The sequence below is a fragment of the Buteo buteo genome, chromosome 26 (genome assembly GCF_964188355.1).
Source record: "Buteo buteo chromosome 26, bButBut1.hap1.1, whole genome shotgun sequence".
NCBI lineage: Eukaryota > Metazoa > Chordata > Aves > Accipitriformes > Accipitridae > Buteo > Buteo buteo.
Genome location: NC_134196.1, coordinates 6,270,291 through 6,286,690, shown reverse-complemented (window position 1 = coordinate 6,286,690; position 16,400 = coordinate 6,270,291). Strand labels below are relative to the sequence as shown.

Here is a 16,400-nt window from a genome sequence, read left to right as displayed (position 1 = left end):
GAGAAAAACACTTATGCTGTTACCCAATATAAATAGATTCTTTCGAGTTTAATAAAATAAGGAACAATTTAACTGTAGTGAAAGTTTTGCAAAACAACTGGATTGGAGAGTTAATATTGCACATCTTTGTAAGATGTTGCATTACAATGCATTACGATCAATACTAGGAAAACAGTGGCATTTTCCTTAGAATTTATGCTTCAACTCTGCAATGAAAAATTATCAAATATATATTAGATTACTCAAGAAAATGTGATAGAGTGATTCATTATCAAAAGTGGTGTTTGTTTTGCATTAGGAGGAAAGGGAAAAAGTGTCTGCCATTCTTTACAAAAGTTATCTTCCATAAGCTTTCCCCCTCCTTAGAAAGCACTGTTTTTCAATAGACAAAAAGACTAACGTGCCAAATAATTGATTTTGACAATCAAAAGAGTGAATTATTAATTAATTCGGAACCTGTTTTATTACTTAACATTAAGCATGCATACAATATTGACAGATTGACTGCATGGTCATAGGTAAAATTGATGCATTTCCTTATGCACTTGTGACAAGGTGTATTAATACAGCACTTTGCTGTCCACTAAAGTTTATCTGCAAGTTGCAAGATACAGGACACAATGGCATAAGTGTTACTCTCCCTTTGAAAAGATACTGAATAATCTATTAAGATCTCCACTTAAATAGGATTATTGCATATACCTTGTGTCCATGAAGAGTGTAAATAAGTCTTCCTTCTAAGAGGTCCAAAATCTTAAGGGTACCATCAGTAGAAGCAGTGATGAGATAGTTACCAGAAGGATGGAATGATACACAATTAACCCCTGCTCTGTGAACTAATTTACAAAAGACAATATTCAAAGACTGTAGATATCTACTAACAAGAAATGTACACTTTATTTCTTTGCTCTTTTCTAATTCTCAAAGAACAACCTACTTCATTTAAGGGAAAAACAACCAAAGTGCTGGGGCATAGCAGACTCTCCAAAGTATTTGCTTAGTTCTGTTCTAAAAATTAAGATAAGCATTGCAAAGGAATGATCAGGATTCAGATTGGATTTTTAGGGTTGCCAGACTACAAAAAGATTACTTAGAAAATGCCAATATGATCTGTTTTTTCAGTTTCCTCAATAAGGAATGAAATCATATAATCTACATAAATCACATTTCACTGCAAAGAGCTCTTTTCTAAAGAAAATACAACAAACTACATTGGTTTTACCTTTGTAATGCTGCAGTAGCTTGTTCATTCGAATATCCCACAGTTTCACTGTATGATTAGAACCTGCAGAAGCTATACACGTACCACTTGGGTTGAAATCCACAAAATTTGAAAATCTAAATATAATTAATGAAAATAGATTGATTACATGTTTCCATAGAAATATTTGGGTGTATATGTATGGCTATATATATATAAAACATGATATTAACACTGAGTTGCCACAAACTCTTATGGAATCCACATATATGGAAACTCAAATGAGGTATTTCAAGGAACTGAAATAAGCACAAGAAAACAAGATGTGCATGATAAATCAGACTGCATATCCTGGCTTTTGTTAAAAAGATAGTATAATTGTCCTGACTCAAACCTTCACAGCTTGTGTTGGAGTACAAAGTTACTAGAAGAAAGTCTGCAAAGAATTTGTAAGCAGCAAGTAAAATATTTTTGTCTAAGAATAGAATATTTAGCTATAGTCACCTTTTAGCTTGGAAAAAGGATAGAGAAGGCGGCAATGAAATTAGCAAAGCACATATACAAGATTAATATTCTGTTGAATTTGTTAATTAAAACTCTGGTTCCAAGACGTTTAAGAAAAACACAAATAAGTAAAAACAAGTATTTTCTAAACCTAAATAAGGCAGGTCACTGAAGCTAACAGAATACTGTTTTCATCAACAAGTGAAGAATTCTTAAACTTCTCTTCTTGTTGAAGCATCCAATAACAAATAGCATTATCTAAACTGAGGAAACAAATGAAAATGTTCAAAAACCTAAGAACAATATGAGTTCTCTCTGGCCTATTTCTTGACTGTTGGAAAACACCTGGATAAGTGCAACCAGTTAACCTCTTTAGAAAAATGTGAAATAAATTATTTTACTTTACACGGGTAGTAGAAGTTTGATCTATTTTCAGATGTAACAAATACAGATGTTAATACCACAAAACATGAATTTAATCTCATTAAAATTATACATTTACATTTCTCCTTTTTTCTAGTAACACTTACCCTCCATAATCCAAGAAGCTATCAATACAAGTTTTATTTCTCGTATCCCAGATCTTAACAGATTTATCCTCACTGCAAGATGCTATTAGTCTTCCATCAGGTGAAAATCTGGAACATGCAAGTGTATACATTACTAAACAACTGACACTACCTAGATTAGCATTAGAGACATCAGTAGCAAAACACCCGAACCAAGAAAGACTGTTTGGAATTAAAATGTGTAACATTCAAAGGACATTTGAATTCCTCACATTTCTTATGGAGTAATAAAACTGAAAAGAAAAGCTCCCCCCCCCCCCACTCCTTCCCCCCTCCATTTCACAATCAACTACAATTAAAAACAGAGCCATAACCAGTGGCAGGGGGGGAAGGTAACAGCAGCCTAAGGTTGTCACTTCCGATGCCAAAAAGATTGTTATAGAAAACTATAGGCAAAAAGACAAAGAGGACAGAGAAGAACCTTGCGTTCAATGTTAACCTACATATATACTCTCCTGTGAGCTCTCTCTAGACTTGGAAACTGTCAGCAAAACATTCATGATTATTCCTAGACTAGCAGACTAGGTTTTTAAACAGGAAGAATGATTTGTCTATCATTTCACCAATCATTATTATTTCTCATTTTGAGCGACTGCACAAGGACATTAGAATAGTGTCCAAGAACTTTCACATACGATTTCCTAGAGCTTTTATCATTCTTTTCAGTGATCAGATACTTTGGAACTTTGTAAGGCTCTGCACTTCACCAGTGTTAAATTTCTTTCTCCAGAGGTTTAAGTCAGGCCTCTCTTCACTGCAGATTTTCCATTAATATGGAGGAATGAAAAAAAAAAAAAATCAGCAAAGAACAAGCTTTTCTTGTCTTTGAAGAGCTGCCCTGCCTTCAAATAGAGTGCGAATCTTAACTTGCAGTACAAAGGCCATTTCTTTTACCTTTTCCAATTACGTAAGCTTAACTCATTTTGACTCATGACCATTCTTTCATGCCACTACTCTTCCAAGATTAGTTGAGAAAACCCCTACAGTGCACAATAAATCTAGAAACAAGTGAAAGCTGTGTAATAAGTTAATACAGCACGAAAACATACAAGACCGAGGAAAGACAGGATACTCACTGAAAATAAATACAAAGACCCTATTTGTCCTTTAAAGTAAAAGAATTAATACCCAGCAACAGATTTAATATGTGCATACATTAACACAGAGCAAGCTTTCAGACTTCAACTAGGAGATATATAATAAATGTGCGTGTGTAAGTGTGATTTATTAAAATTTAATTATTAATGGTAAATAATGATTCACAGATTTTTCTTCTTTTAGTTCTGCCCTAGGAAATAAAACCCCTTTGTTAGGAGTTCTGTTTCTTTACAATAAGAATAAAAACAAAGCTTACTTGGCACAGCGAACCCAATGAGTGTGTTGGAATAGGGAAAACAGAAGGCGCTGATGGCGAACACTCCATATTTTTATTGATTTATCATTGGATGCTGAAACTAGAAAGTGGCCGTCATGCGAGAAGTTCACGCTACGAACAGATGCTGTATGACCTTTCAGTACCGATGATTCTCCATGACTAGAGGAGAAAACAAAAAAAACAAACCCAAAACAAACAAAAAAACCACAACCAAGACACAAGACACAATTATATTAAACTGAAAGAGTTTTAAAACCCATAAAACTCAAAGTTAACATATTTGGAATCTTATCCAAGTGAGAAAGCAACATATACAGGCTAAATCTCAGTGCCACCAATATTTTTTGCCTTATTTGAATATTAATTATTAGAAAAACAGACTGTAAAGTAATTGTATTTAATATGACCAATTTTATGGAGCAGTGCAATTAACTAGCAGCATTAGCCTCCATACAGTATATGAAGAAGAAGTTATTATATTTTTTGGTACAGTTATCTACAAAATGCTTAAAAGTTAAAGTAAGACTGGTCTTTCTAAGATCATTCTGAATAGCTCGTAATCACTGCTACTTGGGAAAAGTCTAAAAAGGCAAGCCAATTCAAATTTTTTTTTTCCAAAAATGTTATTTGTTTCCGTTGTCACTTGTCCCCCCCAAAATGAAGTGCAGCCATGCAATTCTTATTAAAAGAAATGTATCCTTTAAGCCAGCATAGCCCCACACACATGAAATTATGACCTCTGAATTGCTACACTTTTCTTTTGAAACTACAGAGTATTCAGTAAAGAACAAGGAACACAGTCAAGAACCATGTTGCTTGTGCTCCCCAATCTCTGTTTCTGTCATAGCCTGGGGATGTGGGAAGGAAAAAAGAAACTTTTCTTGGGTAAAGACTGCAATATTCACATTGCCCATTAATGAAACACGTAGCCAGCATCGCCCAGTTATACTCACATGCAAGGGATCCACAGTCTGACAGTACGATCTTGCGAAGCTGAAGCAAGCAGCTGCCCATCTGGTGAGAACTGTACGCTGGTCACCGCTTCCACGTGGCCTACAAATTTATAAGCTCTGCATTGTGTCTTCAGCTTCCACACCATGAGAAACCTATCCAAAGAGGAGGTAGCTGGCAGGAAATAAAAGATATTATGAGTCTGCTCACTGTTATTAGAAAAATCAGAGCTAACGACTACAGATTTGGATTTACCAGTGAACTTACTGGGTTTTAGGGGGAGGGAGGAGTTATTGGGTTTTAATGGATACTCGGCCTGAGCAGAAACTTGGCAGGCAGCAATGCCAACACCAGGCTTTTGGAAGGACATCAGAAGACTGGGAGGAGTAAAGGATAATTCTTAACAGGTAGCTCTCCCATATATTAAGCAAACTGGTTTACAAGTCCTTTAGAAGATACAGAACAAAAAATCCAAAGCCGAACATCAGCACATGTCATTAAGTATGAATCCAGGTTTGGCATTACCAAATACTAAGAACAAGAGACAAATTCTTCAGTGATCTCACTTTGATCTCTGAGATGGAATTTATTTCAAGTATTGAGTGTTTAACTCTGAAAAGACAGGCCAGCCTACACCAAAGATAGAATTTCTAACACTTCAGCTATCTGCACTGAAGTGAATATCCAAATATGATAATTCTATAATCCTATTTAAGTACCAATTTTTTTAATACTAACATTTGTCTAGTTCAAATCACAATGTGAAGTTTTCAGTCTGATAATAGAAAGAGCATGAACTTTTTTTTTTTTTTTTGCAATCACTTTGCAGGTGGACCGTACTATCTACATTTGAGAAGGCAGTCATAGTTTTTACTTGAGGTTGATAATTTTCAGGAAACTATATGCAGCAAAAGCAATGAGCATTTGAATTGAACTGGCAAGTGTGATATTCCTATGCCCCTCTTATCTTCATCTCTGCTAAGTGCAAACATGCAGGACAAATAAAAACAAGGGATTCACACTCCCAGCCCTCAGTTATAAAATTCCTACCCCTAGGACAGAAAAGGGAGGTAGAAGAAGAACAAGAACCTCCTGGAAGCTGAAGAGGACATGAAAAGGATGGCTATTCTCTTCCCAACCTCTTTCAGGCACCAACATAACACAAAGGAATGGAGTCTGTTTATTAGCACATGTGTCAAGGCAAGCCTTGAACAAAATATTAGATATTAAACTCTCCTCAGGGATTTGGCACAGAGATATTATTTTACTCCCAAAAGACTAGCTTCTGGTAAAAGATGTGGGACCAGGCTATCCCTATGCCCATATCAATAGGCCTAAATTTGACACAGAAGTACATGCTATTTTCCCCCTCCAACTTTTCAGAACTCTATTTTACAGCAGGCTCTTTCTAACTGTACTTGAATGATTCCTTTTTCCCTTTTGATTCAGAAAAATGTGACCGAGAGTGGCATAAAACAGCAAGGAAAAAGTGAAGTGTAAGCTAAAACAGAATTTGAAGGCATCATGTTGGAAAAGTGCAACAGACAAGACTGACGGTTTTTAAAACAAATAATGCAGAACTACCAAGCACCTGTGGTACCTTAGGAACTGCATTAAGGCCATGTAATAACAGCCCTCTTTGCTTTCAGTTCTAAACCCCAAAGGAAATGTTTTAAAAGATGACAGTAGAATAAATTCAAAGCCTGGTTTCTTGTAGTTCGCTCTCTCGCAGATGGATTATCCCAAGGTTAATGAGACACAAGCAGCAATCTGAAGTTCTCCTTTCCCTGGCACATCCACAAGTGTCTTGTTCTCCCTCTGGGCTCCCCGTTGCCTACGCTCACACAGCATCCTCTCCCCATCCTTAGGTAGGTTTTTCTCTCAAAACCACCCGCTCATTACCATGCCACTCAAAGGCTGCTATTATCTCCGATAGTGCAGTTCCAGCCCGGCTGACACCAGCCCGGGGGTGACAGGGAAGCAGGTCAGGACCCGCACAGGAAAGGGTGAATAACCGACAGACCCGCTGCAGAATTATTTTCCTACGGCACACAAACCGACGTGACTCTGTGTCTGAGCAGCATGGGAGAGGCGTAAACCCAGAGAAAGAAACTCTAAGCCACAACTCTGAATCTATATTCAGCTTTGACCCCTATCCTGCCAAGAAAACCAGGTCCCTTTACCATTAACAAGCCTCAGTGAAGCCAAGCTATTCAAGCTATGTTCAAGCAGGCTGAAATCAGTTTTGGTGCATACGGCCAACACCTAAGCATTTTGCTCTAACAGTCAATGTTTTATCTTAGCTAACCACAGGCACTAAATACAAGAGTCTATAGGGTAATGATGTTGCCAGCACTAATTTCCATTATCAATACTAACCTTAAAAACAGTTTTATACATGAAAAATCTACTATTACTATTATCAAATGAACTTCTCTATTTCTCTTTTTATTATATTTTAAGGGATTTTGCCTACTTTATAACAATGCTGCTCCAATTTACTCAAACAGTGTATTTTAAGGATTGCTTCTTAACCCTTTATGCATTTTCCTCCCCTCAAGTTCATGTTGTCCATGCATTTAGGTGTTCAAAAGCAAGAACCTTCCAGGACAGATTACACATGAAGTCCTACAGCAGTGCAGATCAGACCCAGTTGATGCATTCTGTCAGCACCCTACAGTCTGACTTTCAATTACCAGACCACCAGTAAATGGTCCACAACAGATCTCCAAGGCTAGTTTAAAGTATTGGAACTGAAACAAAAGAAACACAGAAGGTGCAGAAGAATTTTTTAGGATGGGCCATACCACAAACAGGTCTGTTGCACAAGCTCCTCAGAAAACACGACTTAACCAGAATCATGTTTAGAGGTGAAAGACAAAATTTGCCCTTGCTGTAATAATGAAAATATTTGACCAACTGCAAAATATAGCTAGAAAGAAGAACGCTGAAAATTCACACTGAGCTGACTCCAATATGCAACTTAGTCCAGTTTATAATATCAGTGCCTTTTTAAAAAAAAAAAAAAAAAAAAAATTCAGTGTTTTCTGTACACACCCAAGTATAGCTGACGTGTCTCTATGTGATTTGCTTTTCTGGTGATGAGTCACAACAGAATCAAACACCAAAGAATAGAGACTTGGCCTTTGTACACCACTTTGCGCAGTTCTCTGAACATGTATCTGGGCTTCACATATGCCATGAAAAAAGTTTTTTTGGTACTTACAAATTGAACTTGGCTTCATTGCAAGTTGTGTATTTATGAAAACGCATACCATCAATATTCACATGTATATATGAAGATACAAGTTGCCGCAATAGGGGATTACCATTAAACTCCCATTTCCCACAATACCACAGTAGTGACTATAAGAAAGTTGGGCAAAGATCAGAAGAGACATACTCAGCCGGGCTTTAACAGCTAGATATACCTCTTGGTCATCTTTTTCTCCTCCCAAAATACTGAAGCATCCCCAATATAATTAACTCAGTGCAAGAATTACAGGTCAGATAGAGCACAGGGCTGTGCACATGATGTGTACGTGAATATTCAAACACCACCACAAAACCCACACACTTCACAGGAACCTTGCAAATCTGTGTGATAACTTGCAATGTCAAAATACAAACACATTTAAACAGTGATCTGCAAGATTTCCTACTTGGAGGAAAACAATTATTAATTGAACCTCTGTCAAGGGAACCAATCTGGAATTCTAATCACAGTGGATGAATTATGAGGAACTTTTAATAACTCCCATAAGTTCAAATTCATAGCAGTTTTTATTGTATACTGTATGTACTTACACAAGCAGAAGAGAATTGAAAAGAGTCAGCACACTAGCCAATATTTATCATTCTGGATTTTATTTTTTCGAAAGAAACCCCAAAGCCCTGCCACATTTATTTAGTGTTAAGTTTACATTCAATTTCTTTTAAGTCACTTAAAATCAGTAGTTTAAAATATATACAAGTGTTCCCCAAATTTTCAAAGTCTAACAGAATAGACAATCTTTCAGAGTTTCAGATTTTCCAGAAATCTTAACACACTGAAAAAACATCTGGATTGGAGCATTTCTGTAGAATTGCTGCAACTCAGTTCAAAACTAGTGGAAATGAAATGCTAAGGTTTTTTTACTTCTCTCTTTCCCTCTCCTTCTCAACCCCCTCCTCCTCCTACCACCCCCCCAATTATTTTTTTTTTTTAATGGTGAGGTTATTTACTTTTGCTTATTTTTCCTTTTAGTTTTTAAAAAACCACAAAAATAGAATGGGAGGTGGTGGGGAGAAGGAGGAAGGGTTCAGATACATACATAGAGAATAACTTTTTAAAATTTAAAAGGCAGTTTCACTTAGACTTATTGCTTAAATAGATAAGGAGCACTTTGTCAGTTTTAACATGAAGGTAGTTTTCTTATATGAAATGTAGTTTTTGCCAAGTCCTAAAAAAGTTAACCATATAAAAGTTGCATAGTCTATATTCACACCATTTAATTACTTTCATCTGAGGAAACATGCATTGCACATACAACTTATGCTCTGCCATGTAGGAGAACCCAGGCCTTTTTCCTGTCATTTCTACTGAATGTAAGAGTCTACAGCAAGCTTTTCACAAAAGCACATACTGTATATAATTTATCGCCCCAGTACATAATGACTGGCTGCCTTTTAAAATTTGATAAATGGTTCATAACTTGTAGGTCCACAAAAGAATTCCTTGCTGCAGAGTGGAATGGAATTTTTCAGGAATGCCTCCCTTATATAGTAAAAAACTTCCCTTTTCAAAAAAAAAAAAAAATCAGTTTAGGGAAAAAAAGAAAAGGAATAAAGAAAAGAAAAAAAAAAATCAAATTGCAACTAACCTCCTAAAAATAAGTTAAAGACTTAAAACTACCCATGCCACACAGTGGCAAGCATTTTTAGCATGATTCAATGCTACGTCCCCAGCTCCAAATTTTCTTCTTCTGTTTCCCTTCTATCTTAGCCTGCTTCCACCCAAGCCTCTCAACTCTTTAAAACCACTAAGATTCAAGAATACATCTTAACTTACTCTTGGATTATTTTTGGCAAATCTTCACTTACTTCAGGTCTCACTTCCTCCCTTTTAACCCTTCTACCTACTAACACCTGCAGCAAATGCACACCTACTACATTCCTCAAGTATCCAGATTCTTTTTGCTCACTAGCTCAAGTTCCTACCTACCAGCCCCATGTCAAGAATTACTACACTCTAGCTACTGAAAAACATTTATCACTTCAGTGAAAGTAATCAAAAAAGCTGGAATGCCTGAAACATTAAGAGAAGTGTTCAACTTAAATCATATAAAGCTAAAAAACACAGATACTAATACAAGATTTTTTTTCCAAGAACACAATATATCTATCACCTCTACTGTCTATAATCACACTTAAAACAGATTAGTGACATGATTCTAGAATCAATATTCTTCAAAACTCAGCATAACAGGATACAGAAAACATTCTAAAGAAGTTGTTTTGTGAACCACCTAACCAACAAATCTTGGTTTCCTCCAAGCTGCCCTTTGCCTTTTCAACTCCCCTCACTTCAGGAACTCCAGCATCCCAACCTTACCCGAGGTGTCCCATGGTACTATTGTGACTAGAAAGAGGCAGCGTATACTGCATTATTTCAAAACTCTACCTAGGGCCGATGCCTGCTAGCTGTTGCCAAAATACTTAAAATAAAACAGCCCAAGTTTTCCTCTGTGTCTCCTTCCTCTACCCCACCAACAGAAACAAAAAAAAACAAACCAAAACAACAACAACAACAAAAATACACGGTATAGTCACATAAGCTATGTGTCCCCTAGGATGCCAGGCTTAACATGGAAAAGCTTACACAGAGGCAACGTAAGTATTAAATGTATACCTAAAGAAACAGCAGTAGCTAATGCAATTCTGTGCTTTCTTTCCTTCTCCATTATCTTTGTACAGAATTTTTACTTGTAGCTACCCCTATTTCTTCCCATTTGTGGTACCCACCAGCATGTCCTTGGTTCTGCTGCTGCTACACTCCTCTAAAGGCATGAGAGCTCCTGACTCACCCTCATGAGGTAAGTGTTCCAGAATAGGCACAAGGCTGCAAAGCAGTGCCAAAGCCCATCTACTGAAAAAAACTTGCTTTTCTTCAGTGTAATAGAGCTAGTTGTCACCTCGAAACCCTTAAGAGCATGTAAGTTCCCAGAAAACTGCAGAGTATTGCAAAGCTTCAGATTCGACTTCCCACATGAATGTAGATTCAATCACATGCTACTGTAGCATTACTTAGTGTGTTAGATACATTATAACATATGTATCTGCAACATAGGTCAGTTAATTCCATTGCAACAACCCTAACTTTTACTTCTGTAAGATACTTTACTTTCATGTAACATGATCTTGCAGGTTTAGTGTGGGTTTTTTTTAAGGAAAAAAAAAAAAATCCCTCCTCAGTCCCCTCAGAAGCCTTTGTTTAACCATAATCAAGACAGACCAAAGTACGAAAATAACGGATCAAAATTTTACAAAAATAAAAGGCATTAGATCTGTATTCGACGTTTTAGAAACTAAACCCCAGCATTTACTTTTGCTTTCCATACAGTTCACCACAGCAGATGCGGTTTCTACACCACTACAGATGCATCTGAAGACATTCCAAGGTATACAATCAAACATGTAAAAACCTTGGAGATTACAGTCCATTCGGTTCATACTACCAGCAGTGATTATTTCTCAAATTTCCAAATCTGATTTTTATCTGCAGCATTACAAGTTCTCATTTGCACATCGGCACGCCCCTCAGTTGTACGATAAGCGGTAAGGCACTTTCCCGAATGAGGATGGTAAATAGTCCCATCTTCTTTGAAATGCCATATAATAATTTCCGGGGTGGGAGATCCATCTTTTGGGCAGCTCCTCATACCTATGAAGTCTTCATGCTCAGGGACTTCAGCACATAGCTCAGTTACAGAGTTAAATCTAATCTCCTTATTTGATGTGTATTCAAAAAATTGATTGCCTCCCTGACCATGACATCCGAAGAGAGAAAGGTGAGCCCCAGTAGGATGATGTTCTGGTAAGACGTAGTCGAGGCATTCTGAAGCTATTCCTGCGCTGCGGATAGCACCATGCCAGCCAGGACGATCTTCTGGTACATGCAACTCAGCAAATATGTTTTTTAAATACCAGTTAAAACTCTTGCATTTCAAACGTTCTCTTAATATCTTTCTCTCAGAAATATCTCCATAGTTTTCTTTTCTTGCTGAAGGATTTCTGTTGTAAAAGTGCTCTTTGTACTCATCCATCCACACCTCAGCAGCACGTGCTGTGTTCTGAAGGAAATTTGGTCTAGCATAGGGCGCGCGCTTTGGAAACACATGGCCTACATGGGAGCACGGATGAATTTCCAACATCCCTCCACACTGCCAAACCCTAAACGATAATTCTAAGTTCTCCCCTCCCCAGACATCCATTCCTGTATCGTAGGTACCCAGGTACTCAAAATACTTCTTGCTGACAGCAAACAAGCCACCAGCCATAGTTGGGGATCTGATTGGGTCAGTTTCAGATTTCCGCCTGAGCCGCTCATGTTTAGGCACTGAGTGCCACTGGAATGTCAGCCGCCAGTCAAAACCCCCAATCATGGGCTCTGCCGTTTGCATGTAGTATTCAAACGTTTTCCAGTCAATGGTGTCAATGACAGGGCAAACAATAACAGTCTCGTTCTCAGCGATCCTCTCGAGCAGTGGCTCCAGCCAGCCGGAGACACATTCACAGTGACAGTCTAGAAACGTGAGGACATCACCAGTAGCAAAGGTAGCGCCAATTAAGCGTGCACGAACCAATCCTTCTCGTTTGTTGGTTCTTATCAAACGGACTCTATTCAAACTGCTTATGTATTTTTCAAGGTCACTCTTCAAATACACTTTATCGCTCAAGTCATCCACCAGTATAATTTCTTTTAGAAGCACCGAAGGCGATGTTTCAAGAACACTGTGTATCGTCCGCAGCAACGTTGACCAGGCTTCATTGTAAAAAGCGATTATAACTGATGTTGTGGGCAGCCTCCTGTAGTTGTAAGATTTGGTTTTACAGCCACTCAGTCGATTATCTTCAATGTGCCGGTGGAGAGAGATTTTATCGCTCACGTAAATATTAATTGCATACTTCTCGATCAGCTCTTCTTCCTGTTTCTTCTCCTCGGGAGTCAGCTGCAGGCGAGAGGGCTTACCCCATTCTCCTGGGGCGTAAGGATCGGGTGGGGATTTGTCATACACGGGACGAGCCAAATCCACAGCTTGTCCTGCTCTGTCAGAAAAGCGCCTCTCCCATTTCCCTTTGGTGATGCTCTCCCCGGCGAGGGAGGCACCGAAGGAAGAAACCGACAGCTCGACCGCAAAGTAAGCGATCATCAAGAAGCCGAGAAACACGCAGCTTTTGCGGACCCACGTCCATCTTCTCGCCAGACGGATCCTCATCGCGGGCGGTTAAAAGCAGCTCCTAGCAGAGAGGAGCTCCGTCAACCACCGCCGGGCTCCCCCCCCTTCTCCCCCCGCCCCAGGACGGAGGGGACTTGCGGGCTCTTCCAGCTTCGGGCTCGGGCCGCCGGCCGAGAGCTGGCAGCCGGTCCCCCCGTCAGGGCCCGGAGGTTTCCCGGGGGACGGCGGGGCTTGGCGGGGGGGGGGGGGAAGTGGTGAAGGCGCGGAGCAGCCCCCCCGCCCCCGGCGCTCTCCTCACTTACTTCCTCCTCCTCCTCCTCGCCGCGGGACAAACCCCTCCTCCCGCCTCCTGGTTTGCTCAAAAAGTTGTCGCTTAAGGAAGGGGCAGAGACTCCTCGGCCCACCCGTCCGCCCCGCCTCCGCACCCGGCCCGGCCCGGCGGTTCTCCGCCGGCTGCCGGGGAGGGAAGGAACGAAGGAAGGAAGGAGGGAGGGAGGGAGGGAAGGAAGGGAGGAGGGAGAGAAGGAAGGAGGGAGGGAAGGAGGGAAGGAAGGAGGGAAGGAGCGACCGGCCCCCCCGCACTCACCCAGCCCCGCGGCCTCCGCGTTGAAGGCGACGCCGGTCACCGCCGCTCTGTGGCCTCGGAAAGGCCGGATCAAGACGGGGTCCTCCTGGGGAGAGGATGCGCACCGTCAGGCTCCGGGGGACGGGGTGAGGGCCGGCGGTCCTCCCCTCAAACCCCCCGGAGCCGTGAAGGGCCCCCCACGGCCGGGCCGGGCCCTCACCAGCGCGGAGGCCATGGAGCGGAGCCGGGCCGGAGCGGCGGCCCCTCAAACCCCCCGCGCTCCAGGCGCGTCCAACCGAACCCCGAATATCACCCCCGCGTGTTATCGACCCGCCCACGAAGGCCGGCCGGCCAATCCGCCAAGGGGCTGGGCGGGGCGGCAGAGGCGCCTATCGGTGGTGTAGGTGCTCGACTCCTTCTTAAAGGCGTAGAGCCGCGGCGCCCTGCTTACCTCAGCGGCGGGCGGGAATTCACCGCACCGGACCGGCGAGGCCCGGAGCCGCCTTCCCGGCCGGGCCCCGGTAATTAAAGTCTCTCGTCTCGGTCAGGACACCGCGGCTTGCTGCTGGGAGAGGTTGAGCTGCCGCCGAGGGAGCGCGGGCCGGTGGGTGCGGGAGCAGGAGGCGGGAAGCTGGCCCTGAGGGTTATTATTTAAAATAAACAACGACCACGAAACCTTTCGGGGTTTCCCCGTCAGCGCTTGTGCTTGTGTCGTACAGAGTTGTCTTTAAACAGGCCTTGAGTGCTCTAAAAATGCCCAACTACCTTTTTTAAAATAAAATAATAAAAAAAAAAACCCCAAACCAACACCACAGAAGTGTCAGCGTTAGCGCTGCGAATGTCGACGCAGCTTCGTGGTAAGGGAACCGACCTCACCGAAAAAACACGGCTCCCACCGCTGTGCTGGTAAAACGAGAGTTGACCTCGATTAGCAAAAGGGAGGGATGCGATAGCAACACTGTCATTCGATATGGAAGTGTTCCTCAAGAAGGAGCTTATGCTGCAATTACCCTCTTCTCTTTTTTTTTTTTTTTTTTTTCAAATCCGGTCTGCATTTTGCAGAGTTTCATCTGACATTAAACTCTTACATCTACAGAATCGGGTCAGTAATTAGGCCAACATGTACGATTCGTCAGGTACAGGGCAGTTCCAAATCAATTGTGTTTAACCATGAAATGCACATTTAAAATAATAACTTTAAAAGTGCTAAAAAAAGGCAGGATTATCATAAGTAGGTAGTAAGGTTTCTGTGAAAAATCTGCTAGCCACTCCTTGCATTGATGTTATGCAGGCTGATAATTTGCCTTCACAGCTTCAGAACATAAAAAATTCCCCGCTGCGGTCCAGGAGAGCTCAAAGGGTCTCACTCAGTACCACTGCTTACAGTTCAGGAGATGATTGCCTTTAGTCATTAGGAAATTACTAGCATTCCAGCTGCGCTGGTACTGTTTCACATCAGTGATGATTCAGATAAGGAAGGCTCCGAGGCTGTCAGGGAGTGACTTAAGATTCAGATACGGGATGCTCCAAGATTGTCAGGAGAGGACTGGGATATGTCTCAAGGTTGTTATGAAAGTACTAGTTATCTCTACTTTCGTTTTTTGTTTTCGCCAGGCAACAGGAGTCCTTGAGACAGTCCGCATGGCTTCCCGTCTTAGCCCTGTGAGAGTTCCTGGTACGGTCAAGGGACACTTAACCGCCCGACTCATTACACTTATGCTAAGGCCTGGTGAGACTTCCCGAGTTTGTAGATCAGCCCAGAGAGGGGAAAGAAGTGGACCACTACTCCCAGTCTTACTGAATCTTTTCCCTTTTGCCTTCTTCACTGCTGCTACACTTCCAGCAGCTCAGCATCCTTTACTCATTTTGAGGTGCTAGCAATAAACTGGAATCTGTACCAGCCCACAAAATTCCTGAATTATAAAGTGCCAGGTGATAGGCATAAAGCAAAGGAAGGACTGCGATTACTGAGAGAAAGAGGGCAGCATCCCTCTTTCTACGAACTGCTGGAAGAGTGTTTCTCAAATTGTAGGGCTTACAAAGTTAGTCTGTTCTTTGCTGCTTCTCCTCACCTGAGAGTGTTTTGAAGACTCGCAAGTGCTTGTAGGAAGCAAAGTATTCCCTTGCCACAGACATATAATTAGCTATAATGACTGTAGTTATAAAGCTGGCAGGTAATAGTTTTTACGCTGATTATTTTTTCTCATTAGCATGCATAGATTTTATTTTTAGAATGATTTTAAGATTATTGTAATTCCTAATAATTTAATACAATTATGAGTTGGCATTGTCTTTTTAAGGTTGAGAATAACTGTTCAGCGATACACAAGTGCAATCTACTGTATTAAGTTGTTGTGCCCTGTGATGACAATGATAAATGGTGCATCAGAAAATATCTTCCAAGCGTAGGCTGTTGTTTCAGCAGCTGCGTTTTTTTTTCTCAGGCGCTGAGTTAAGGTATTGTATGTCCAAACAGAAATTGTGTATATGGAGGAACACTTTAAGATTGTAACTCAAGGTTCGTGCAGGCTGCATGGTCACTGTAGGAAAGGGCCTAGTAAAAGTACGTGTAGAATTCAAGGACACATAGACAAACGTGGTACTCTTTGTGCCTGTGTATTGCAACGACCACATAAATTACACTGATCACAGATGATTTCATAAAAGCGGTAATACAATGCATGTGCACAAGGGGCAAATGTAATATACTAGCCCACCTAAAATTCTGTCACATCTGAGATGAGGACTTTTAACTTAATGTTAATCCTGCCTTAAAATAAAACTGAGAACCCCAACT

At 40.8% G+C, this 16,400-nt stretch overlaps 2 protein-coding genes across 6 annotated transcripts in view; both read right to left on the bottom strand.

Moving 5' to 3' along the window:
* POC1B (POC1 centriolar protein B) overlaps positions 1–13,928 on the bottom strand; it is a 57,168-nt gene extending 43,240 nt beyond the window's left edge. For all 4 annotated transcript variants that reach the window (XR_012654501.1, XR_012654502.1, XM_075058147.1 and 1 more), the window contains exons 1-7: positions 13,824–13,928; positions 13,625–13,709; positions 4,603–4,774; positions 3,629–3,808; positions 2,236–2,343; positions 1,223–1,338; positions 703–836 (exon numbers count right to left, since the gene is read on the bottom strand). Coding sequence is in view for 2 of the 4 variants with exons in the window: in XM_075058147.1 (XP_074914248.1) it covers positions 703–836; positions 1,223–1,338; positions 2,236–2,343; positions 3,629–3,808; positions 4,603–4,774; positions 13,625–13,709; positions 13,824–13,838 (810 nt within the window). In the remaining 2 variants the exon portion in view is untranslated. The remainder of the gene's footprint in view (positions 1–702; positions 837–1,222; positions 1,339–2,235; positions 2,344–3,628; positions 3,809–4,602; positions 4,775–13,624; positions 13,710–13,823) is intronic.
* GALNT4 (polypeptide N-acetylgalactosaminyltransferase 4) lies at positions 8,413–13,745 on the bottom strand. Of its 2 annotated transcripts, none has more exons than XM_075058146.1 (2): positions 13,341–13,595; positions 8,413–13,099 (listed from the first exon to the last, which is right to left on the bottom strand). In XM_075058146.1, the coding sequence occupies exon 2, from the start codon at positions 13,075–13,077 to the stop codon at positions 11,326–11,328; it is 1,752 nt and encodes a 583-aa protein (XP_074914247.1). In that variant the 5' UTR covers positions 13,078–13,099; positions 13,341–13,595; the 3' UTR covers positions 8,413–11,325. The 2 variants fall into 2 exon arrangements, with proteins under 2 accessions (XP_074914247.1, XP_074914246.1); XM_075058145.1 differs by lacking the exon at positions 13,341–13,595 and adding an exon at positions 13,625–13,745 and having other exon boundaries at positions 8,444–13,099.
* Positions 13,929–16,400: the final 2,472 nt, after the last annotated feature.

Bases quoted from the DNA above. Each gene is read 5' to 3' on its own strand.
- GALNT4 (XM_075058145.1), bottom strand. From the start codon at position 13,077: ATGAGGATCCGTCTGGCGAGAAGATGGACGTGGGTCCGCAAAAGCTGC.